The sequence below is a fragment of the Pseudopodoces humilis genome, chromosome 7, assembly GCF_049639895.1.
Source record: "Pseudopodoces humilis isolate 2021_Gansu_Grassland_sample_001 chromosome 7, ASM4963989v1, whole genome shotgun sequence".
Classification (NCBI taxonomy): domain Eukaryota; kingdom Metazoa; phylum Chordata; class Aves; order Passeriformes; family Paridae; genus Pseudopodoces; species Pseudopodoces humilis.
The window spans coordinates 18,780,387-18,807,329 of NC_142206.1; the positions used below are offsets into that span (position 1 = coordinate 18,780,387).

General features: G+C 39.3%; 1 protein-coding gene across 2 annotated transcripts in view; it reads left to right on the plus strand.

Annotated features, from left to right (window-relative positions):
• The window catches only part of LRP5 (LDL receptor related protein 5), a 137,107-nt gene that overhangs the window by 24,231 nt on the left and 85,933 nt on the right, over positions 1–26,943 (plus strand). For both annotated transcript variants that reach the window (XM_088057275.1, XM_005522381.3), the window contains exons 2-4: positions 7,528–7,924; positions 21,395–21,592; positions 25,091–25,287. In XM_088057275.1, the coding sequence (XP_087913401.1) occupies positions 7,528–7,924; positions 21,395–21,592; positions 25,091–25,287 (792 nt within the window). The remainder of the gene's footprint in view (positions 1–7,527; positions 7,925–21,394; positions 21,593–25,090; positions 25,288–26,943) is intronic.

Genomic DNA, 26,943 nt, shown 5'->3' on the forward strand with positions numbered 1-26,943 from the left:
CAGTTTTGTAGCTTCTGTAGTGTGGTTCAGGATCTTCAGAGCATGTTCCTCTCAGCATTGTGTCTGCATTCTCTTCCCCATCAATGAAAGTCACAAAGCCTAACCTAATCTAGTTTCTTTGGTGTGTCCTTTCCCCACTGGCTAAGAAAAACTGAACTTCCTCCTCTCATGGAAGTGTTTGCTGACTGGTCAGTTGTTTTACTATATTTTTATCTCACAGCCTTCCCAGCTCCTCTTCTTGATGACAAGAACAAGCTTCATGTGTACTCTAAACCCACTTAAACCTTTTTTATATACTTTCTGTGGACCCTTTCCAGTTTGCTGCTGCTAAACCAGATGTCCTTTAAACCTGTATAATTTATTTACATAACCCACTTCCAAGTATATTTATGGCTAAAGCCATGTCACTTCTTGTAGGTACATTAGTGGATGAACAGCCTTGCTTCTGCTGTAGCAAATAGATCTGAGCACGGAGATCCTGTCTGTCTTCTGGTATTCTGTGGTGATACTCAAGATAATGCTTGGCGTATATAAACAAAACTTCTGCCAAATATGTTTTATAATACGGGATACTAGCGTGGACTGGATTAGTGTGACCACGTGAATAATTTAAAATATAGGCTGGTAAAGAGGAGAGTTTATAAAAATTGCCTGCTGTACACAATGTGTGTAAATGGAAGATACTCTTGATGGTCTCATCCTGAATTTCAGACCTCGATTCCATGTAAAATCAGATAAAATAGAAATTAATCCTCCTTATTTGGTAACCAGAACACCTCATGGACTGGAAAGCAAAATTCCTGTCAAATGAATTGAACAGGAGGGTTAGAGGAATGGAATGTAATTTGGAGGAGTGTATTTTCCTCTTCAAGTAGTGCTATAAACCAGCCATCACTGGGAGGATCAGCTTACAGAGAGGAAAAGCCTTCGCCATTCAGGAATGAAAAGCTGAGCACATCCCTGAGCTTTTTGTTGGAGTATCTTCAAGTCCCTTACTTCAGCATGAATGGCTTCACTGCAGCCTTTTGAGATAATTAATAGCAGAAGAAAGGGTACATTTGTAGCAGAAATTATTTCTACAAATTGCTGGGCTGAGGTTCTTGCTCAAGGCCTTTGCTAAGGGGGAAGAAAGGTGTTGGAGTAAAACCAAGGAGTCCTGATTTCTTTTTTAGTCTTGTCCCCTAAAACTGATACCACCTACCTCTGTGTTGGAGTAAGAATATTTTGAAATATGGTTATTACACTGGGAATTCACTTTATTTTCAATGTGTTTTGAGGATGACAGCCATAGCCCTCTGTTCTTCAGAGGACTCTACCTGGCAAGCTGAAACTTGGGGTGAGTACATGCAGTTAGTACCTGAAGGTCAACATTCAGTATTACCTTTTGACATTGATGATTTCCCAGCACAGGAAGGTCATTGATCTGCTGGAGAGTCCAGGGGAGGGCACCAAGGTGATTAGAGGGATGGAGGACCTCTCCTGCAAGGAAAGGCAGTGAATTTTGGTTGTTCAACACGGAGAGAAGGAGGCATTGTTGACCTAGTTGTACCTGGAAGGGCCTACAAACAAAATGGAGAGAGACTTTTCACAAGAACATGTAGTGACAGGACAAGAGGAATGGCTTCAAACTGAGAGTGAGTTTAGATTGGATATTAAGCAGAAATTGCTTTACAGTGAGAGTGGTGAGACCTGCAACAGGTCACCCAGAGAAGCTGTGTGTGGCCCATCCCTATCAGTGTTCCAAGGCCAGGTTAGATGAGGCTTTGAGTGACCTATTCAAAGGTTTCCCAGCTCATGGCAGGGGAAATTGAAAATAGATGATCTTTAAGGTCTCTCCCAACCCCAACCATTCTGTAATTCTATGACATCCAAGGTTTAAGCCTCCATATGCTCCAGAGAGTTGGAGCTAGACAAGAGGAATCGCTTTGTGTTGTAGAAGTGGTTTCTCCAATTATTTAAGGCTGTCAGGACCCTACTTACACAGTCTTGTTTCTGCACAGCAGCTATTTTTAAGTGTGGAGAGCTGATGCATGCTAATTCCATATCCTGCCTAAGAGTTTCCATAACATGGTGCAGCCTTGGGTGCAAAAGTTTTGACATGTTTGTTTTTTACCATCTTGCATGCCTGTGGTAGGGGTGTGTGGGGGTTTTTTGCTCTTTGGTAATAAATGTTTTTGTGGTTTGGGACATTGACTGCTGCAAGAATTATGCTGTTCTCTGTCCAGCTGTACAGATGGCTTAACCACAGAGGTCTCCATTGCAATTGTCCTGTTAAGGATTGAAATAATATTTAAAATATAAGTTGGTGCACATGCTGTAATTTTGGATGGCTATTTTCGCTTGTATGCTTATTAAAATGAGACCCTCATTTTATGTTGTGTGCTAGGTTCCCAAGATCCTCCGTCGTTTTTCTTAAAATCACAGTTAAAACCTTTCCATGAACTTCAGCCTAGTTAACTGGTTTAAGAATTGGTTAGTTAGGCTTTTCTCCTGTGCTATACATAGGATTTGTGTTTGTTCTGTTCTTCTGGTGCTTTCAAGAGTAGAAATCATGTATGTGCCTCAGTATTCTCATGTCTTTCTATTTTGGCTTTAAGGGGAAGGAGACAAAATGTAGGCATGTCAACACGTATGGAGCAGTAGTATAAACATAACTTTTTAAACTCTTGCTCAACATGTCTCAGAACTGTTGCAGCTTTGCAAAGACCCAACCACTGATGACAAATGCACTGTTGAGTATCATTCATGATCATCTTAGTCTTAATATGTATGTTGATCCCTGTCAAACTGGTTTTTAGAAAGCTATTACTGAAACTAACAGTAAAGACCATGTAGTGCATTTTTTAGTTGTTTGTTCCATGTCAGTTTGCTGGGGCTAATGGGTACCCCCTGAAGCACTTAATAAAATTTAAGTGCTCTAAATGAGCACAATTAAAACAATGGAAGTTAATGACTGAGTTCAGAAACTGATACTGTTTATGGTGCTCAACCAAATAAATTATACAAAAGTGTACAGATCCTCCAGTCTTAAGTTATGTCTGCACAAAACAACTTTACTGATGCAGGGAAAACAATTAAAATTTAGTAATTGGCCAGAGACAAGGAATGAACATTGAAAGGTTCAAAGGCAAAGCTGGAAATTTAACCCTTGCTTGATTCCTACCCTGCCTGATCAGGAGTGTTTCCTTTTCTGCAGTTAATAGACTGATGAGAAGCTCTGTTTTCACATGGTTGTACAATAGGCTTCTGTGTAGATAGCTCACTACATTGTCAAGTCAAGGGTGTGTTTTCCAGTTAGCAAAAAACCACAGGAAAATTAGTGGGTTTTTGCACACAAATAATATGTCTTTCTAGAATGAAGTGGTTTTGATCAAGTACTGCACGATCCAAGTAAGATTGTAGAATGGCTGCAGGAAGAAAATCTGCAACTTTGTATAGTGCAGGCTGTTATCTGTTCAGAGTTTATTTGAAAATCTGTGGGATTTCAGGTTCTTTTTTTGTTTTGTCCAAAGACTGTGAACTGCAGCTATCTACAGATGTTTTAAATATTGCCTATTATGGAAAAATATTAACTGTTCTAATTTTACTGAAAAAGAATACTTTTTTTTTTTGTCACTACATTAAAATGTCGTTTCAATAGACTGGCTATAAACAGTTTATCCTCCACATTAAGCATTCATCCTTTCACTGTTTATTCTTCTATTTTTTTTCAACATAGAAACTGGTGTTTACCTTTTCAAGCAATTTGCAGTTGTCAAGAGTATTGCTGATCAAAATAGAGCATAGCACTCAGTGTTCCTTTGAATCTCTTAACCTTCTAACCATGGAATAACTTCTCAAGCAAGGGATATTTCCTCCTGTGAAACAAATAAGCTCATTTGAAGGTAAATGTAGTCAGCTATTGCTGCTTTTTTTGGGTCTCCCCCATCCCTCTCCTCAGAAACTCGTATTAACTTGATTTCTGGTTTGCCTTGTCAAGAGTTGTGCAGTAAAGGATTGAATACATCAAGGATAAGAGTGTTTTGTGGACCATCAAGCCCAGTTCAAGGCTGAGAAGACAGCATGATTTGGAAGACTGGTCTTCATATTCTTGGAAATTAAGTTTGGATTCTGCTTTCATATGGGATTCAAAATAAACTTGTACCATGTATGGGTGGGATGACTTTGAATCTCTAGTATGGTTTATTGATGGCACAGCAAATTAAGTGTTCTGTCAATGCCATTTGTTTTGATGCTTTTTGAGCTTTGTCTCTCATTCTCATGCCTTAAAAACCCTGTTGGTTGTCATTTTGTAGACTATGACTATCTTTTCAATTGCTAAACTGTCGAGTTTAGTGATTTTATGAAACTAAATGCTGTGTCTCTGTCTTTCTAGAAACACATTTGTTGTCTTGGTTGCCTCTTTCAGATTTACTGCTTACTAACTGGGAAAGTTGAAAATTTGGAAAAGTTCCGTGAACTTTTTCTAGGACATCTTGGAAACTGTATTTTGTGCAAGCTGCAGAGTTACCAGAACTAACTTTGCCTGTTCATGAGCTATCACATTCTGACCTAAAGTGATAAAATACAAGACAGTGAAAGCAGAGCATTGAAGTACTTCTCTGACTTTTGCTTTATTTCTTTTATTTATTTAAGAGACATGGGGTTTCTTCAGCAGCATTTCAGGCAAGAGTTACTGTAGAGAAGCAGATCACTGTTTTTTGTTAGAGTTTTTTCTTTCTTGTTTGTTTGTTTGCTTTTGTTTTCCCAACCAATATTGTTCTAAAAGGGTTCTCTAACCATTTTAAAAATAAAATTTGGGATAAAAAAATAGGCTGCTGGAGGAGCAGAGAAGTGAATATAGTTTTCAGAATCAGAGTTCTGCCTTCTCTTTTTGCCTTTTCCTAAAGGAGGTGGAATACTTGTTCTTAAAGGGGATGAAGCCTGACCATTTTCAATAATCAATCAGTTTACATGAGTGTATGGTGCAGTGAAGTTCTAACACAGCTGCAAGCAGGGCAGTGTGATTTCCCTGCTGGGTGCTCATGGCCAGCACAATGCAGCTGCACTTCAGTCAGGACATCTCTGAAGAGCAGAAGTGACAGAGGGCACGGTAGTTAATGTGTTATCTGCATGCTGCTGCCCTACTGTGTACATCAGCAGGGAAGAACTCTGTTGAAAGGGATGGGGAACTGGGACAATGTTGATACTGATTGGATTAGACATTTTTCATGTCTGATCTTCAGTTAAGAAGCTGTTGAGTTCCTCTGCTCTTAATTGGACTTGATATTTCAGGTTCGTTTTTCCTTTGTAGTAGCATTAATAATGCCTTCAGCATGGGAATGTCTAGATGAAAATCCATCCACTCAGATTCCTCTAAACAAGGCTTTGGGATAATATTTAAAAAAAGTTTTACATAGGCTTTTTACAGCTTTGATCTTTGCCTGGATGTGGGGCTGGTTTTGTGAGGCAGTGTGCCTCTTCTCTTTTGTGAGAAGGTCTCTGCCCCAAAAGCATTTGTAACTTAGAGCCTTCTAACATCGAACTTCCCAAGAGTTCAAATGGTTTGATACAGTGCCACTTAAAACAGAGGTGGCTATGGGGAACCAATGAGCTGCAGAGAAGAAAACAAGCACTTGGTATTTTAGACTTTTTTTGTCTGTTTGCAATAACTAACCTGCTGGACTTTCCTGACACGGTTCCTAGTGTTTTTAAAGATGACTGAGAGAAGGACTTGGCAAGCCAGCAAAATTAAATAGGAGGGATACTGAGACTTCATTTCTTAACAAGTAATTTTCCTCAAGCTGTATAAACGTTCTTGAGTTAAATATTGTAGAGAACAAAGATACTACATCTTCAGTGAAACATTAATGATAACAATTGGTTCTCTTTGCTGTCCAAGACCCTCACTAAAACCACCAGGTGATGTAAATAACATCAGCATACTCTTCCTTCAAAAAGCAAAATAAAACAATCTCTTTCCTGACTTAGGAGGGAAAAAAATACCATGGAGAATAATAATAAAAACTCTGAACTTTTATGCATGTTTTTGGGTTCGTCTGGAGTTGAGTTCTATATTCTGACTGAGGTCTTTGGCCTGCACATAAACATGTTATCTGTTGTCAAGGATGTGCAGAGGCACACACTCACCAGTGAGAATGTATCCAGAGACAGAATTCACGAGAAAGGCAATAACATCTGACAGGGCTGCCAGTGTTGCAGACCTGCAATTCAGACACTGTATAAACTGTCTTCTTTTTTAAAAAGTGCAGGAGGAATTGAATCTGAAAGACAATATCAAGAAGTAACTCTTATATATTACATGCAGTAACATGAATTTAAAACTAAAGATCTTTATATGACAGGCTTGAACCACAGGAGATATAAAATATGCTGCTCTATTCTATGTGTTGAGTAGCAGATGATTAGACCTGTGCTGACTGTGCATTGGAGACAGCACATCCAATGAAATTGTTGCACATGAAGCTGGGAGTCAGCAGGTGACTGCTGTAGATTTAGAAACGTTGGGGCGAGATTGGGGAAGCTGGAAAACCTTTGTCCTTTTTCTCTTGTCGCCTCTTTCAGCCAACAGCAGTCTTCACAAACAGCCACAACCCATGTCATTGTCTGCCTTCAAACTGTCTTGAATTTCTCTTGCTGTGGTGCAGGAGAGAAGACAGGAGTTCTGAAGCTCTGACATGGTTTTTGCCGTTTGGGAGGGTGCTTGGTAGGAGCATTTCAGGGTGTTGTGTCTAGTGCTGTTAGCTTTCAGCCTGCTACTGAAAGGCACCAGGGCTTGCTTTCTGTGTGCTGGTACTAATCCAACTGGTTGAACCAAGCTTGTAAACCATGAAGACTTAATTTGTTCTAATTGGTCTGTTAGAACAACAGAAGGTGGTGTTGAAGGTACTGTTGAATGGTCTTGATTTGAACTCCTACTTATGTGAAGGATGGTATTCATATCCCACAGATAAAGAATTGGGCCTGCTCTTCCATCTCTCTTTTGCACCTCTGTCTGCCATAGGGAAGGAAGAAGTTTTTGGATACCGTGACACTCCTGTACTGCCTGCCCTGCTGGTCTGGGAGAAGAAATCCTCCTCTGTGGATGCTAAATGCAAAAAGCAAGCAGAGAACACAGCCTGTGTGAAACTAAGTCACACAGGCTTCTCACTCTGGCCTGAGAAAGCATAAGAAAGAATCCAAACAGTCCTTGGTAAAGGACAACAATCTTGGCAGGTGTTGTTTAGGATCCTTCTTGTTTACTGGCAAGGAACAGTCAAGGGGTGGTGTTCCACTTAACCAATGATGGTGATATGTTGCTTTAATGACCAATGAGAGTTTTACCTCTCAGACCTTCTTGAACCTGTCTGTAAAAGAATATCAAGAATAATAAACTTTGCTCTCTTGGACAATGCAGCCAAGAGAGTCATGTTGTGCTTCTCTCCGTTCCCAATATGGTGTGACACTCCTCTGCCATGTACATAGTCAGCTCTTGATCATCTGTAGATGCCTGTAATGCTAACAGGTTTTCATCTTTTCCTCCTGCAGCATCTCCCTTTCTGCTCTTTGCCAACCGGCGGGACGTTCGGCTCGTGGATGCTGGAGGCACGAAGCTGGAGTCCACGGTGGTGGTCAGTGGTTTAGAGGATGCTGCTGCGGTTGACTTCCAGTATTCACAAGGCATCGTTTTCTGGACAGATGTGAGTGAAGAAGCCATCAAGCAAACCTACATTAACCAAACTGGGAATGTGGTGCAGAATGTCATCATTTCTGGTCTGGTTTCCCCGGACGGCCTGGCGTGTGATTGGATTGGAAAAAAACTTTATTGGACGGATTCAGAAACCAATAGGATAGAAGTAGCTAATCTCAATGGAACATCTAGAAAAGTCCTCTTCTGGCAAGACCTTGATCAGCCCAGAGCAATAGCTTTGGATCCGGCTCATGGGTAAATATTAATTTGGCTTAAATGCTTAAATGGATACGGTGGTGATTTATGCTGAGTTTTTAGTTTTGAAAAGAAAAAGAACACATAGCCTTTTGTTTCACTTCAGATTTTCCCAAGGTATTTTTCTCAAGAGCTGTAACTGAACATATGTTTAAGCTTAAGTATTTCGTGGCAAGAAATGGCAGCCCAGACCTTGAGCCAAAAAGGAAAATACAGCTGGTTCTTAGGTGCCAAGCCAAATATTCAACCAGTATAATTACCTGGCTTATCCCGTTGCACTTCGGAAAAGTAATTAATTTTCCAAGCGTTTTATTGTTATTATTATTATGATTTTCTCAGTTATCTTGTCTGGTAAGTTAACTTTGATTTTATATGTGATATTTATTTAATGTAGACAGCAACATGTGCAAGTCTGCATGCGTTGAAACAAGAATTCTCATTTGCTATACTCTGGTAAACAAAATCGGGATGTTTTGAAGTGATGATATTGAATAATAATGTTTGTGCCAGCAAGGAAAAAAAATCCAGGTGAAACTGTGGATTCTCAATGCTGTAAAGTGACCACCTTAAGAAGTAGTAAGAGTGCAGCTGCATGTGTCGCTTCTAGTGCTCTTAAAAATACTTGTGTATGTGCATGGTTCCTCCCTCCCTCTTCAGTCCTCCCCAGAGTTTCACGTGTGCTGTCTGCTCTCCCTGTGCACAAGCAGTGCTGATGTTGTGTCCTTTGAGCCTGGCATTTATTGCAGTGATGACTGAAGATGTGCTGTGCTAGATGGACCCTCGTGAAAACGAGGAAAGAGTGCTGAAGTGCATTTCTCTTGTGTGCATGGATCCACACAAGCGAGCTGGTTTGCCACTGATCTGCTGCCATTTTCACAATCCTTTCTCAGAGATCACTTGATCTTCATCTAGGATATACATAGGTAGGTTTCTCATCTGCAGGAAAATCTGGCATTAACTGATATTTTCACTGAGTCTGGCCTCTTTGCAACATGATGCTGAGTTAGTGCAAGGGCTTAAAATAAACCACAAAAATAAAGTATTTGGTGGTTTATCCTGCTCTGGGAGATGGACAGCTTCTTGAGAAACTACCTGCTTCAAGTGTATGAGAAGTGAAAATGGAAACAAGACAACAGAGGGCAACTTAAGATCACCATGTCAGCACCTTCCATGCCACAGACTGGAATTTTGGTTGGCTTTGCTGTGTTTCCTGCTTAGGATTTTCCAGATGAATGTGAGGAGACACAAGTACATTTCTGATTAATACTTAAAGGGCATACAAAGGCTAAATGGAACTGTGTGAACCCAAAGAAACAAAATCCTTAGTTTTGCTGACATGTCAAATGTGGAGCTGCCTGTATCCTCCAGATAATGGCTGGGAAGGTAAAGTCATTTGCAGTAAAAGGTGAAGTGGAGTGACTTTGTTGGGCCACAGGACTTTTCCAGAGGGTTCCTTATCCTCTTAATCCTGCCTTCCTTACAGATGCCTTTAGGTGTGAAAGGAATTCTCCTCACAGCAAATTGTTGTACAGATATGTTTTAAATAAATGAACAGGAATCCTGTTGTATCCTGACAGCAAGAAATCTATGCAGAATTAATTCATGTTGATTAATTAGATCTAGAGTTCAATAGTACATTTAAAGTGAGAATATGATGTAAAATGGAGTATTTCATGGTGAGGTGGATTACAGAGAGTGGTATGGCACTTTGCAGGCAATGCCAGGTTTACTTCTCCTAAGTGGATGCAGTTCCTTGCCTTTTGACTGATTCTTTAAGTGTTGAATCAAAGATAGGTTTGCCTGAAAAACTTAATATATTCAACTTAAAAGAAAATTTGAAAAATCGGACATCATGTATATTTGTGGAATAAAACATTCAGGTTTGCTTTTGAACCACTTGATTTCACCTGGTAGTTCTAAAATATTTCCTAGGTGCATCTGTGAAATAATGATCATGACATTTGATTTTGGCACAGCAGGTTCTGGGGATGAGCTCCCATAGAACCATATGTTCCTTCTTCCAGGTATTCTCAGGGGAAGAAAAGTGGGTGAGAGTAGGAGAAAAGAACTATTTAATACCTTTTTATTTGTCTTTTTGTTAATAAGATTTTGAAACCAGCTGGCTAATACTGTTCCTACAACTGTCAGAACAATATTAGATCAGAGCACCTGAGTTAAGTTTGTGGGTTTTTTTTTTCTGGATCATGAAATCTGATGAAGTTCAAACTAGGATTCTTAAAACTGGTTGAGGTAATCTCTCAGTGGCTTGTCATTTGCTTTCATTGGAAGAATTTCCATTCCATAGATGTGATTTTGTCCTTTTAGCAGTTTCTACGAGGGAAGTGTGGGTGGGAAGCTTAGGAAATGAGAAAGAAAACTTCATTAGTCAGCTTCAGTTTCCAGAAGCAAAATGAGACAAATAAGCAGTTTGCAAATGCTTAGCTGATAGTATTAATACCCAAACATGGGTTTGTCTAGAATGCTCCAAGTAAAACAAATCTAATTTCTCTCTCTTGAGAAAATAACATGTTGTTGTGCTGAATGGTGACACCTTCTCTTGTCTTTTAGCTTCAGTAGGGCTGCTGTGCAGAGGTGGATGCAGGACTGTGTGTTGTGGTGTTACGCCCAGAGTGGTGTTTGCTTAATAAGTAGGTTTTGCTCCATTTTGAGTGCAATTCTTCAAGACACAGGCTAGTTTGAGAGAATAGACAAGAGCATATTGAGTATACAGTCATCATCTTTCAGGAACATCAGAAGTATAATGACCAAGCCTTAGGACATGAGAAAGGGGCTAAGTTGACTTCTGGAGTTTCCTTTTGAAGCCTGTTTTTCTATGATTTCCAATTAACATCCAGGAGTATGATTTTTCAGGTGTTCTGATGGGCTTCCTAAGTAGTAAGTAAATGATCGTGGTGTAGTGCGATTTTTAAAGAGAGCTGCATCTTATACAGACTCAGCCGATCCTCCTTTAAAGGCAGTGATTATCTCAATGTTATGACTGAGAAAAAGAGATTCCTCTCCCCTAACGATCATCCATTGCATTGCTAAAATTTCATTTATTTAAGGCAAGCTATGAGACACTTGAAGCTTATCTGTGGGTCTCTCATCATCCCAGAGCTAGTGAAAATCATTAGTTGTACAGGGTTTTCTGATACTCTGAAAGAGTATCATAATTAACAGGAGTTGGCTTAATATGTAATGTCATTCTTTCCCATACACATTAAAACTTTCTTGCTGGACCACTGTATATTCTAGGAATTAAAGGAACCAGAATATGTGATAATCCAATTGTTCTTCCCTGAAATGAGGGATAAACTAAGAAGACAGAGGAGAGTACAAAACATTTTTCTGCAAATTTGCTGATGTTTTGTTTTGAACATTTAGATCCCAGTCCTGCTGTAGATTATGTTAAGCTGAATTTATATAATTGAGGACATTAAGCTAAAATTCTTGGTATTGTTTTGTAGAACATTAGTATTTATATACATTCTTGATAGGTAGACTGCTGATGGGGGATTCAATAGTGTTGGTGTTATTAACTTTGGGTTTGCAGCTGTTGCATAAGTATTTAAATGTTTTCAGGACAGCAACTTCTAACAAAGCTGAATTTATTGTATGTAAAGATTTAACTCAAGCCCAGCTACAGTAGGTAGCTCAAATTCCCTGCAATGCAGTGCAAAGAACTTAAGTGTTATGAACATTGTCTGAAGAAGGAATGTATTTGAAAAACAGGTTTCTATCATGTATTATGGCAAGCAAACTTCAGTTTCCTGAAAAGAAAGTCAAATTTTTCAAAAGAATGCATGAATGAGTAGCCAAAACAAATAATTTAATTCTCAGTCCTGTAGCGAAGGTCTTAGATCTGAACATCCTAGAATGTGTGTAAAACAAAAATCTCAAGGCTTGCCACCTACTCCATGTAACAGAGGTCCCTGATTCTGAGGATTTGTAGCATATCCATAATCCTCATATCTGATTTTAACTGAGTGCTTAATGAAGTACTTAGTTCACATTATTAAAGTCTACAATGTATTAGAGATACTGACTTTGGTTAATATGAATCTAGAATTTGTTCCCACTTGTGTGATGGCTGCTGTTTTGCCTTCTGGAGTGAGCTTACTGTCCAAGTTCAGGCTGTGTTTTCTGTAGCTTGGCTTGCTCAGCAGACAATAATGCTTGAGAAATTTCTGCCCCCTCTGTTTGCTGAAACACAAAGAGCTGAATGAGACATCCGTGAAATGTCTGTGAAATGATAATTTTAAGGAAAGATAAAAATTGCTTGCCTCAAGAAAAGGTATGCTGTCTTGTGGGTTTTTTGGTGTGGGTGATGACCACAGTCATCACTTGGTGTAGTCACTGGGGTTGTTGAATTTACCATACCTGAGCTGGCTTGCTAACTCTGGTGGGATCTGTAGAAATGGTGTTTGTGAAAGAGGAGAATGAGGACCTTTGAACTGGTTTGACTGACTGAAGGAAAGCAACAAACTGCTGTCTACATTTCCTCCCTCATTTTAATTCTTAAAAAGTCTTCCAAGGCTTGGTGTGGGGCTGTTGGGCAGAGGCAGTGCTGGTGCCAGAGGACCACCACAGAAGCTGACTTCATTTATGGAGCAATCTTCCCCTTTTGGAATAGAAAAGCTTCAGGGGAAGGAAATAAGATACAAATTAGAATGCAGCAATAAGAAAAAAAAAAAATACTGAGTACTAAAAATAAATAATCTGTTTTGGCATTCTGCAGAATGGCTATTAGTTTAGAGATTAAAGCAAGTCTAATCATGTCTGAACAGCATTAAGGGAGTGCGTGCTGTAGTCTAGCTTAGCCATTGCCTCAGGTTGCTTATGGCAAATTAGCCGAAATCTGCAAGCAGTGGCTGTCATTGACCTAAAGTGTATTTGGCACCAAAGAAACGATTAGATGATAAATGCACCAAATGGGATATTAAAAAATGGATATAGAAAGGACAGCTATCACAATTAGAGCACTTTCAGTTCAGAGCCTAAAATTAAAAGCCTCAGACATGCCTAGTTGTTGATCCAGTGTTTCCTCAGTGTCACAGCAAAGCCATAAACCAGACCTGGAGCTGTTCTAACTCACAACTGTGTTTATACCAGCACTTCAGACTGCAGTGGTGTTTGCTGATGATTCACCAGGAGCTTGGTCCCACACAGCAGCATGGCAGGGACTAAAGGTTAAGCGTGTTGGCCTGCTGTGTTGAAATTATTGGGATCTGTATGAGCTGCAGTAGACTGAGGCTTTTGATACAAATAAGCGTGAATGATGACATCTTTTAAGCAGTGTATCTTGTGGTCTCAATCTCCTATGGAATAGCTGAGAGGAGAGGGAATACTGAAGAAAAACTTGTGACTGTTGCAGGTGGTAGAAAAGAAAGGGAAGAAACATCCTCTGAGTAAGGACTGCACTTCTTACAAACCCTAACTCCTGGCTGCTTGGTTAAAATGCAGAAGATGCCTGGGTTTTGAGTGAAACATGCTTATTGCTGCCTGAAAGCTAGAGATTAATTTATATCCTGTGTGCTTCTAGTTAGTAATTAATTGCAAGTATAAAGTTGTTTTGAAGCTTTTGGTTAGTTATTTGAAACTCCGTAATATATTATCTTAAATTATATAATAATTTATATTATTTAATATATTATCTTAAATTATTATCTTAAAATGAAAGAAAAATACTTGACTGTAAAATTGGTTCACAGTCATATCCAATATCTTGGTATGGTTGTAATTTCTGGGACTTGGAAAGCTTTTAATATGTGTCTCCAAATAGCTGCAGATAGTCTCATGCATAAGAAACTTGAAGTTTTTGTGGGAATTGTTATTTACTATAATTTTCAGACAATTATCCTTGATGGTGACAGCCTGTCTTTAAATAGTTCATTAGCCTCCTCTTCTTATTTCTCCCTTTTCCTGCTCATAGGTATGACAAAAGGGCATATATGGTTCAAAGACCTTTTGCTCCATTTGAGAGCAGGCCTGCCTGTTCAGAGAGGATGGAAAAAAGCGATTTACTTCTCCCCTACCCTCCAAAATTGTATGGGAAAGAGGTAGAAACGTGTAGGCTTGCTTAAAAACCTCATTGAACTCCCTCCCCTATTTGCACTCTTTTTTTGCTACAGATTCTGTGATTCCTCCTGTCCTGAGTCCTGGAGACTGAGGCTTCTTTTCCCTGTACACATTTAGTCTTATTAAGTTTGGGAATTGTATTCTTATTTTCTAAATTTCTACACCATTTCTTGAGGAAACAGAAGGAACAGCAGGATAGCTTTATTTGTCACAGTGCCAGTGTGTGTAGCAGTGGTTTCTTGGGTGAAGTCAGGAATGCTCTGGGACCAAGGAGGTGATGGAAGCTCTTGGATTAGATGACTTAATTGGGTGCATTTTATAGCTGCACAATGTGGAGATGGCATACACAACATGTTGGTCTGGCTGGACTGGCACTATCCTGTTTGTCATGAGTGGGTTGCTTTGGTTTAACTCAAAACATGTTTCTAATTTTTTTTTTTCATGTAAAGCATTGGTATAAGCTGAAGTAAGAATTTTTCCACGTAACTGCTGAGGATGTTCTCAGCGTTTTGTTTGTTACTGTGTTTGAAATTACAGGGATGCAAACAAACATGCTTCAGTTGCATGCCTTGACAAATTCCTGTCTGTAGTTGGAGTGTACCTTTCCCTAAATATTGAGTTTAGGCACATCAGCACAGTGAAACATAAAATGGGTTGGCTTGAGCTAAATGTTTAAGGGCAGTAGTGAGATCTGTGGATAAGAGACCCACCAGCACCTAGCTCAAGCAGTTGGATTACTGTTGTTCAATACATTTGTTGCACCCCATCTTTCATTAAGTCAGTACAATGTGTAAATACAATTTTTTTGACTGTCCCAATATATTTTAATTCATCTTATCAGTGTGTGTTTTGGAAGAATAAATCAGAATAAAAGACATTGTAGGAAAACTGTGGTGGAGAAGGCTGGTTCTCAAGGGTTTTGTTTGCTTTGTAGACATTTTTGAATACAGTGTGATTAGTTGTAATGATTACCTGCTGCAGGATATTTTTGGGTTTGATGTAGTGATTTTGTCAAGAACATCCACATCTCAAAATTCAGTGCTTGAAAAAAGGAAAAAAAAAAAGAGTAAGTAATTTGAGTAAGCAATTTGTAGCTTAATGCGATGCTAGATAGACATTCTTTTCTTCTGTAAACAGTTGGGGATATTTAATTTCACAGTGGAGTTTTTGTAGCTCTAAAGGTAGGATGGGGGAAGTAAGTTTTAAATGTGCAGGAATCTAAACCTCATAGCAATTTCCTGTAAACTCCTGTTTTGTGCCACGGGCTTGTATAAGTTCAAGAGCATTGTTGAAATTGGAGAAGTTTGTACCGATTTGTATCATCTGTACAAACGGCCCCTTTTGTGTAAGCAGGTTATGTAAGGTTTGGCAACTGTACTGCATTTTGGGAGATGGAAAAAGTGTTTGGGCAACGTTGGCTGCTTTTTATTATGTCTGTGATACCTTCCAGGTCAGATGGCTGCTCTTGGAGGGCACAGCCCTGATTTCTAATCTTTGTGAAAATGATGACAAGAGACACGAAGCACCAGGAAATAAGACATGACCTGCAGCTTTAAAACTGAGGGGAAATATGATCTTCATCCTGGTTTTACTCCTGCACCTGGAATTTTAAAATGAGTTAAGCGGGGGAAAGAAAACAAACCAAGCAACCTAACAAAAAAACCCACCCAAAAACAAAGCCAACAAAAAAACCCACTGGGGTGCAGTTTGCCAACTTCAAAATCTGTTTATTTTTGCAAGGTGGTCTTCAGTCCCATTCTTCTGATAGGAGGGAAGCACCATTAAAGCCCTGATTCAATGTGGTAATTTATATGCCAAAACCCAGCGACTCGTTGACTGCAGTTGAATTGCATTTAATTAAGTTCTGACTAGAAAGCTTGGTTGTGAAGCTTGCAGCTACTGTGCTTACATATAGAGCAGTAACAGAATTTTATGTGCTCTCTTGGGTCTGGTGCTCCTGGCTACTGGACTGGATGGACTGTTAGTGGCTGTGTGCTCAGAGGAAAGTTTACATTTACATTGTAAATACATTTACATCCTAGCTCTGATGGAGCTTTGCCTTTTGCTCTGTTCCAGCTGGTTTCTTTGGTGTAACAAAGTGCAGTTCGGTTTAGAGATAGAATTGGTGCACGTGCTGTGAAATTATTATTTGATATTAGCTTCTTTTTCACCCTGCCCCTCCTTCCTTTCTGCCTTGAAAGTCTGGAGATAAGGTTTAAAACCAGTGATGGGGGGAAGACACTTAAGCATCTCTGAATAACTAAATAGAGTAACCCACAAGTTTGTACAGGGTCTGCTTTTTGTTTAGAGCTTCTGTTGAGCTGCTTGGTTACTTTTTTTTAAGACTATTGATTTCTGATAGCTGCTTAGCAGTGAATTTTGCTCACAAGGGTTTTTTTTTTTTACTCATTAGCTCTTTAGGAATTCATGTTTTCATTTTGTTTTACAGCCTCAGTGCTGTTAGACTTTTATTGATCTGTAGTTAAGCAAGCAGGATATAAAGCTGCTCAGACACCAGATCTCAGTCCTAAAAATGTGATCGATCTAATGTGTACAAAGATACTGGTTTTGATATTTTTCGTTTCTTACAATTGTTATGGTGTGCCCTGGCCCAGAGATATTTAAAACTTTGTAATTTACATTTAAAAACACCACTACCAGCACCAAGAAAATCAACCAAACAAAAAATCTACCCAAATACTTGCCTTAGGCTCTTCATTGTTATTCAGTGTGCATCTTTTCAACTGGCTTAAAAAACTGGGAAACATAATAGTGCAGGTAGTTCTAGACTGAGATTCTTTGCTTAGTCTAGTTATTTTTTCTGAAATGCCATCTGGGCTAAATACTGGGGTTTTTTTTAAAATGGTGAAATGAAAATTATAGGGATTGTTTATATACTGGACACCTGGAAAATGGGTTCTATTAGAAAAACAAACAAACAAACAAAACAGTCCTGAACTGTCATTTGTCCCAGGAACATTGATGATGTCTTGACTTGTTGAAAGTGCTTGTTTTTTTAATGAGGTAAATAAGAGATGAGGACTCTTGAGCATTCTTTAAAAAATAAATACAGGAAAGCCTTCCCAACCCCCACCCCCGAAATAATATGTCAGCTATCACTCCAGGCTCCTGAATTTAAGTCAGGGTGAATCAAATCAGTTCCTACATATAAACTGCTAAAGTATGCAGACTGATTTTTTTTCTCTGAGAAGTTTTTGGGGTTTTTTGAGCTTTTTGCCATATTCTCCCCCTGTCCATAAAGCTCCAATCAAAAGTGCCTGCTCTTTGTGTAAGAATTGATCCTGTATACTGGATGCATTTGGAAGATGCACACTGTGAGGCCTAATAGTTACTTCAGGACATTACTAAAATCTTTAATTTCTCCACTGTTTTTCCTGTGTTGCTCTTTCTCTGATGAACCAGCTACTGCAAGCAGATTTAATCACTTTTGATCAGAGACTAATATTTTTAATCAGAACCATGGGTTATTTCAAAGATAGTTAACCTTTGTCTTTCTCTTTGTCACAAATCATATCAAGGAAGCTTTCCTGCTGCCCCAAAATTTTCTCTCATTACTGTTCCAGTTAAGTTTGCAGTGCTGGTTTATCTAAGCTTGTGCCATTATTTCCATAATAACCATGGATGTTTCTTTTCTCTAGGATTTTATAACTTGTGTAAAAGAATTTCTGTCTTCAGGTGACTCTGTATTCCAGCCAGGACACTGTACTTTTAACTTGGTTTGGACTAGCTTTGTCACTCAAAATAAAGGAGGGCAAAAAAGGGGAAGACTTGACACTGTGCATTCTCGAGAATCTCACAGGCATGCAGTTCAAACATGTAATTTTATGGCCTGTTAGAGTCTCATGTCCAGTGCTCTGTTCTGCCTTGTGCTGCAGAAAAAAACATCAAAAGAGCCTGGATGTTAGGCTAGAGAAAGGTGGAGGAAGAGGGATGAAAAGGACTGTCCTAGCTAATTGTAGAGTCAAAGGTGAGTGACTTGCCTGGGGGAGTTGATGAGAAATGCCTTTTCACAGGTGGCTGCAGCTGGCTGGTTGCTGCCTTTATTTGCTCCTAATGTTTGAGCACAGCTGCTGCAGGAACATTGCTAAGACTGATTATTTGCTAAGGAAATTGGAAGGTTTTGGGTTTTCTCCTTTTGTTTCCTTGTAGAAGGTAATGTCAACACCAGGGGTGAGCACCAGGGAAGAAATGCTCCATTTGGCAGTGATGTGGTTATAAATGGGCTCACTTAGACCAGAGAAGATCGGTGCTGCTGTAGTAGCAGCTTCTTACATTGATTTCTAAACTCCCAATTCAGGGTCTTGGTGTGCTGAGAGATCCCCACACCAGAGCAAATTTCCTAGAATTCATGGCAATTCTCATGCTGCCTGATGAAAGGATGGAAACCTCTTTGAAAAGGAGGCAAAAATTGTATTTGCTCTTCCTTGGCTTGGAAAGCCACTTGTGCTCCTATGGTGGACCACGGGGATTCTGTGGATCACACAGAGGGAAGGAAACCTTTACCTTTTCAGGTGTTTGATTAGTGCAGAGACTCAGTATACTCTGAAAAGTTCGCTGAGAAGATCAGCTTTATGATACTTGAGGGACTGCAGAGACCCTGCAGTAAGGACAAGGTGGTGAGAGGTTTGTTGCTTTAAAAAGGTCCACCTGAGAGAGAAGTGCTTTGAAAGAAGGCTGCCTGCATTCAGATTCTTCCCCATGCTGTCTAAGTGCATCTTCATCCTGCTAACCCTTCCTTTGTGGTGCAGGAACTTTGCTAATACCATGTAGTGTTAAACCTTGGGAATAACATTGAGCTTGGTGCCTGCTAATGAGCTGAAATGTAGAGATGCAATTTTCCTGTGACAAATTTGGGTGTGAATTTGAAAGTACTACTTTTGTACAGTAGTCTCTTTGAGGCCAAGGGTAAACACACATCACCTATGAAATGAAATAACTATTTTTTGGGAAGAGGCTCTTGAGTTGGAGCTCTTTTAATATCATAGAAAAGCCATGAGGGCCCTTTGGTTTACAGGTTTTTGTTTGTTTTTTTCCCTCATCTGAATGCTTTGAGGGCGCAGGCTGAAATTTTAATGGAAGGCTTGAGGAGAGGAATTTTGTTCCATGATAATTTGGGGGATTTTTTTTTTTGTCCTTTAACCTGCTTTAAATGTACTTAGCTAGTTTTGTCTCCTTTCTTTTAGGTAACTTACATGGGATTTTTCATTTTGGTCTAACCTCCTTTTTAGTCTGCACTTATGCATTTCAATAGCCACATGATATGGCCCAAAGCCACTTCTAATAGCCACATTTTTTTTTTATTCAACAGTCTATCTTTTGTCTGTCTTTATTCCTGTAGAGTTGGATGCAGGTGGTACAAGCTAGTGCAGATGAGCTGGATCAGACAACTGATTTGACCTGACCAAAAATGAATATTTGGCCATATCAGTTTCACCTTATGATTCAGGAGCTAGTTGTGCAGACAGGTCTTTTATGTCTGCTTTTCTCTGTCTTTAGTTGTTTGTCAATAGCTGCTTCCCCACACAGTCCGAGTTGCCACAAATTACAGCCTGACTTGTGAAGGAAAACCAAAATGAGTGGCAATTTACATTCATAGGTTGTCCTGTGAACTGGGGCAGCTCTCAGCTACTGCTGCTGCTTTTTCAGGAGCAGTCAGTCTATCCTGCTGGAGCTGAGGAGGCTTTGGGAAGGCATCTGGGGACATGACTGTGCCTCAGCCACTCTAATGTGAGCTATCTCAGAAACCTGAGGACACACCTGTGTGTGAGGGTCCAATTGGAGAACTTGCTGGACCCTCACACTCAGGTGTATGTGTATTGTGATACAAGAGAGCAATTTCTGACTGTTTATATGTATGGTTATCTATATTCCCCTCTTTAGTGGGGTAAACTGCTCACGATTATATATGCTGCTATGTAAGTGCTGTGACTGCCCTGGAACTGGAGATCTGCCTAAATTGGGGTGTAGGATGCACACAGAGATCAGAGCAGGTTAAGTGTGTTGTGAGGAACATTTGCTGGTGATAGAGCTGCCTGTTCTTCCTTGGCTGAAATGATGGCTCCAGCTGCAGGTAAAGCATCTGCAGAGCCTCTACAGTTTGCAGGAGAATCTTGCGCTGCCAAGGGGAGACCACCCTGCAGAGGAACGTGACAGCAATTACACATGTAGTCCCTACATGATCCCTGAACTGGACAGCATTCTCTCTCATAAAATAAACCATGAAGATTTGTTTTTTTGGTACAGGTGTGTTTTCACAATCCACATTTGTTTACTTCCTTTGTAATTCCTACTGTGATTGCATAGCGAGTGCTGTCTTCTTCAGGGGAGCTAAGGGTCTGGGACAGTGCAAGTTATGAAATATCTGGCTAAGCATTGTGCAGGACTGAATAGATGTCTCTTTACCATGCTTTTCTGGAGCTCCAGTGTCAGGGGGACTTAGTGTGCTTGTCCTGCTGGTGCCCATCCTGTTGACCTAATATTGTTTGGGGAACCTGGGGAGGTGATGGGTCTAGTGCACAGATATTTGGTTGTGTTTGAGACCTTCCTCAGGGCAAAGGTTTCTCACACAGAGCCATGCCCCAAAAGGCTGTAATGGCATTGGGAAAGCAGTATTGTTTCTGAGGCAGGTGTGCCAGGAGTTGGCTGTGTTGTGTTTGCATGTCGAGCTTGCAAGCTGGATTTGTGATGCTGGGTAACATTCCCCAGCTGTGAACTGGCTGTCCTCTTCTCACCAGACCATTTCTCTTGTAACTGTACAACCTCAGCTTTTCACATGGATGTTGTGTGGTTTGCCACACTTTGATCTGGTCCTTTCCAATTGGTACATGCTGTTCAGGCTACTTTAATTGCCCATAGGTGGAGTGACAAGGAAACTGGGACATGGATGGGAATGGGGAAAATAAATTCCCAAAAATTTAATGTCTTTCTAATGATTTATTTTGTAACGGAAACAAATTTCAGGACACTTGATTTTATTCTTTTTTTCCTCTATGGATTTGCAAAGGGAGGTTAAGCTGTGGCCATTGCCTGCTTGGATAGGTAATTATTGCTTCAGAATGTGATTTAGGATATTAACTTGTAATAACTGTCCACACAAGGATGGTACTCAGTTGTAAATGCTTATACCTGCTCAGCATTGGAAGAAAATGGTAAATACATTGCACAGAGGCAAAGCTTGTGAGATGATTTCATGAAGGACTTATTTTGTGCCCTGTGGGCCTGGGGTTTAATTTACTTTAATAAGTGTGTTGAAGTTTTGGCAGTAAACACTGGAGTCTATACCCTGCTGTATATATGGACCATTTCAGGCTCTGCAGAGGGCTGCTATCCCATCACGTCTTGTGGCTTCATTTGTGTGTATGTCTCTTTCAGATACATGTACTGGACTGACTGGGGTGAAACACCCCGAATAGAACGGGCAGGAATGGACAGCAGCATGCGAAAGATAATTGTTGATTCCGATATTTATTGGCCAAATGGACTCACTATAGACCTTGACGAGCAGAAACTTTACTGGGCTGACGCAAAACTGAGTTTCATTCATAGGGCAAATCTGGATGGTTCCTTTAGGTAAGCTTCCTTTAGTCTATAATAAGGTGTAAGTTATTTCTCACTTTCTGTGTTCACTTTGAATTTTTTTTTTCCCAGTAGTCTAGAATAATGCAAATACCTTATCAGTTTTTTTTAAATGCAGTTCTTAATAGCCTTGCAAAAAATAACCTCATACTATAAAACTGGTTTTAAGAGTAAGACTATTTGTATCAGTATTTCATTATAGACTATTCACAGCCTTCTTGTACAGCAGTATTCTTTTTTAGGTTCTTGTCTTGAAAATACTTGGAGATGCTTATTTTTGACCCTAGACAATATAATATTTAACTCGTGACTGGGATTTTACAGAACTGTTATTTTTTTTTTACCAATAAGAAATACACATGAAGAGAGACACTCATCTGTGGCCCCATCCAGAGAGGTCTGTTATGTCATGCCTATTAATTAACCAATTTTGAGCTGTTTCAGGCAACAAGCAGTTGGGAAGCAGATTTTCCTAAAGCTGGCTGGAAAGCACAGTGTGGACGTTTTTTGGTGGCTGCTGTCCAAGTATGCTGTGAAGTTTTGGCTTTTGTAGACATGAAGAAGTGACACTTAAGGCAGGGCAGATTTAGGCATTTGAGATTGCATCTTCAATTCTGTGCAATGGGCAGGTTGTGTTGGTCCTGAAGGGTGTCATATGCAGTAAAATATCCTGCCAAAATAATCTCTGCATTGTTCTCTGGCTTTGGTCTTCAGGTAGTTTTAAATGACATTTTCATTTGCATGATTTCATAACTTTTTAAATGCCTGTGTCAATAAAATTGTTTTGCCTTGGTGAAAACTTGGAGGAGTTCTATTTTACTCATTTCTGTGTAATACAATAATATGCCTTCCCCCCAAAAAAAATTTTTTTTCCATGGTGGTTTTTTTTTTGGTTTTTGGTTTTGTTTTTTTTTTACTGAGATGCATTCTATTCCTGATTTTCACAGTCATAAAAGAGCAATAGCAATATTGACATCCTTTATAAAACTCTGAAGTTCCTTTGAGAACACTGTGTAAGAGCTGGATAATGGTGGCATTGTAGTAAGTGACAAGTATTGACTGACAGTCCGAGGTAGAGACAAGGGAAAAGGCCTTTGTGGAAGGCAGTGGTAACTCCAAGTCTGGCTGCAGGTTCGTAGACAGAAAGAAAGATTTTCATGTAATTCAACATGAATGTGTTCGTCTGATTTGGGGGTGAGTGGCAGAGTTTGAGGCTTCCAGACTGTTTCTCAGGTTTTCGTGCCCACACATGGTATGTACCACAAACGGTACAGAGTTTACTTGCATGTGTGTGTAAATCTTGAAGTTGTAATGAGAAAGTAAAATCTATTCTGCTCATTTTAAGGTAGAGAAAGGCCTCCTGAAAGGGAGCAAGATTTGAATACACTAATTCCAGCAATCTGTCCAAATTACATTGTGATGGATCAATGCCCCACCTCCCAAACAGATTTCTTTTGAACCTTAAATCACATAGTGTTTTAGGAAAAAAAGAATGTGTTTTGCATTAAGAAAAAATTGACTCACCCTAGCAAAGTAAATGCTTCAGAGGTCAGACTATACCCGTACAGAGTGCATTCTGGCAATTCCTGATGTTGACTGCATGTGAACTTTTAGGTATTGTCCAACCTAATAACTCCTAAAGTGTTATGGATATTGATAAAATGCCACAAAGATTGATCTTAATCATAACTCATTTTAAATGGAATTTTTATTTATTCCCTTTTCCATCCCCCAATCAATGTTGAAACAGATGCCTGTGAAGTCTGGGCTCCTGGATTCTGGTGTCAAGGTGTACTTCAGTAAGGGCTCAGGCTAGATGGTAACTTTAGAAGTTGTTTCTGTTCCTTAATCATGGAGCAAACAAGTTTCACTCATACATGACAATAGAAATCTGTGATGTTTCAAATGCTTCCACCCTTCCCATCCCAGAATCCATTCAGGATTATCTCAAAATTAAAATAAAAAGGTGTGTGGTGTATTAATGTTAGTGGAGCAATCTGCCTCTTAGCAAGCCTCAATTTGCAACCACATTTTCTGGAACTATTTCAAGGGATGTAATTACAGGAGAAAGGGAGACTTGATATCTAAGAATGATGGAAATAGGGGCAATACATGGTGGAAAACAGCTGTTATGATATTAGGATACAGCCACTGCTGTTATTAATGAAGAGGAAAGAGCAATGGTGAGAGTGGAAAGAGAAAGTGAAATTAGTACTTGTATTTATTCTGTTGTGTTTTATGGTAAGAAGTACTGGTAATTAGACAGAATTTTTAGAACAGTTTTATCTCTAGAAGAGAAAGATTATTAATAATTTTGTTTTCTCGTGTACATGGTGGTACTTGTGTCCATCTGTCAGTCTATTTTAAACTTGTCCATGTCTGAATATATATCAAGAATTTTGTGGGTATTTTTTATTCCCTTCTACCCTGGAAAATGCAGATAATTACCTATGTTGTTCAAAATGAAACAGAGTCCTTTCCCTGACAAATGTTACCTGATTTTTATTTTTCCTTAAATATATTCAGTGGAAAAAAAATTGAATGCAGTTTTAATATAGGTATAAGAAAATTAAGTTCCTCATTTTCCTTTAGGATTACACAGACTTCAGCTTTCTCAAAGTCATATGATGAAAAATTTTGAGTAATGCTTTGCTGTGTCACAACACTGGTTTGAAAGGTGTTTGCATACAAAATGTGCATGGATTTTGTGAAAATTGATTATCTAGTGTTTTGACTGAGGAATTGTTAAGCATATTTTCTCTGACCTAATAAATATCTTCAAAATTACTGAATCGAAATTATATGCATCTATTGCAACAGGTGTAAATTTTGGGGTCCTATGAAAACTTGTAAGAAATGTCATGTGTTTTGTGGCTTTTGGTTCAGCTAATTCTAGGAGGTGTAGCTGTATGTCATTGAAAAAACATCTCTAACATATCTGATTTGTATTAATTACAAATATTTTGTTTTAGAAAAGGTATAACTGACCTTGCTCTGCATTAAAAATTAACCTGAAAAATACTTATTTCTGCTGCAGACAAAGTCAAGAGGAGTCATTTAATCAGACTTACAGGTCATTTCTGCCTTTTTCTGCTAGAAAAGACTGAGTGCAACTGAAGTGCTGGGCAAAGATATCATATACTGCTTTAATCAGAGGAGCACTCTTTGGACCTAAGTTTCCTTGAAAAGTCACTTGTGTTTGCACAGCTCCTGAAGTTAAGGAACTTAGGGGGTCAGTGTAGAGCCTGAATGAGATACTTTGATGCTCTGAAACCCAATATATTTGTGTTCTTATTGCTATGAAGGGGTAAAACCTTATTTTACATTTTTCAGTCTGTTTGTCACTTTTATCACCAGGTGAATGTCTTGGTCCTGTGAATTTGTTGAAAGACGACAGTTCCTACATGAGTTTCTACAGAAACAAATTTTTTAATGTGTGGTAACAAATGGAAGTGATCCATTTTTTTAATCCTTACTCTTTCTCCCAAAAAGGCAAAAAGTTGTTGAAGGTAGCCTTACTCACCCCTTTGCTCTGACGTTGTCTGGGGACACCCTGTACTGGACAGACTGGCAGACACGCTCCATCCACGCCTGTAACAAAAGGACGGGAGAGAAAAGGAGAGAGATCCTGTCTGCCCTCTACTCGCCCATGGACATCCAGGTCCTGAGTCCGGACCGGCAGCCGTACTGTATGTCCTGCTTTCCCTCCAACCCCTGCATGTCTGTAGCTGTCATAGCTATCAGGGCAAACGTTACTCAGAAAAGTGGTTAGTGTGCAGTCTCAAAACTTTGCACACTTGTCAAGGGATTGGTTGTTAAAGGTAGAAGTGCTTGAATCCTGTACCTTGCTTTGAGTGTTCCGGCCCGAATTGGTGTAAGCTCGTTCGCTGTCCCAGCTCGGAGCAAAATCCAAAATCCAGTGCAGTACTTCAGTGGCTTTTTTGGTTTGGAATGGTTGAACAAGAATGGTACCAACTTACCTGGCATCTTTTTAATGTCAGTGCTTTAAAGACAACTATAAGAAATGCTTATAATTACTTTCTTTAAATAAGTGAAATTGCCACAAAATGTATTATATTCATATTGTACTTATAAGTGCCAGTTTTGCAGTCTAGACTTGATCATGGTTATCTTCAATACATATCAAATAGTTTGTGAATGTCTTAGTATGAAAAGGTTTTAGTTTTGAGCTTTCATATAAACTCACATGGGCCTCTATTTTACTATATATTCTCTGGAGTTCCTTCAAAGGAAGCAGAGTATTGAAAATTGAGTAGAACTGCATATATTTTGTATGTGCATGTGATTCCAATTGGCAGGTGGTCTAGGTTTTGGAGTTCTTTTGGGATTGTGAGAATGGGACTTGAAAGCAGTGCTGTAAAATGTATATAACTGAGTACCTCTGGGAAGAATCAACTCTTGTCCAGAGGAAACACTCTTGCCATTTGGACTAGCTTCTTTCTTTGTGCCAACTGTAAAATCTGTTTCCCTAAAGATAACATTTGTTATTCCAATGAAGTTTATAGGGTGTGAGTAAACAGGCCTGAAAGTAAGCAAAAGGAGTTTGGAGATCATCTTGGGGATGGAACATGTGCAAGTTTTCCTTGAGGTTGCTGGGTATGCACAGCACCCTGGTCTATCTCACAGCTCCAGATAAAAGTTTGTCTGTGCTGAATTCTTGTCATTGCTTTTAGCTCCAGGAATGTCCCAACCTTGGGTCATAGCATTTGAGTCGGTCACAAAGGAAATGCAGCACATAGGGAAAGAACATATGCTGAAAATAGCTCAGATGCCATTGGCTTCATTAAGATCAGGCTTGAATTCCTTCCTCACCATTTTTTTTGCTCTGTGAGTGTCAGTGGAAGTAACAAAAGTCAAATAAGCCAGACATTTTGTGCTTTTATATTAAAGTTCAGATGATGATTCTAGCTACAGTTTTGCAGAAATTTTGCAAAAGTTGCAAATATTTTTTTATAAGCAGCAGTGTTTGTCCATAATTACTCATTAATACTGTTTTATGTCTTGCTGTCTTTTTTTCCCCCCATCTAAAGGAGAAAGGAGTGTTCAGTTATATGTCCATCCCTGTCCTGAACATGCAACAGTACTACAGTGTAGGATTTGTACAAATTGTTATGTTTTCTTTCATAGAATAGTCATTCTATCAGTTGCGGACATCTCAATTTAGGTGTCCCTACAGTTAAGATGTTGGGGGGGACCGGGGGTAGAAATCCAGCACTTTATATTGTGATTCCTCTGTTTTTTAGCACTAAAGCGTATGCCAGTCATTTGAGATCTGCAATTCCTTCCTCATGGAGAAAGCAGGGCTTGTGGGATTATAGAAAAAT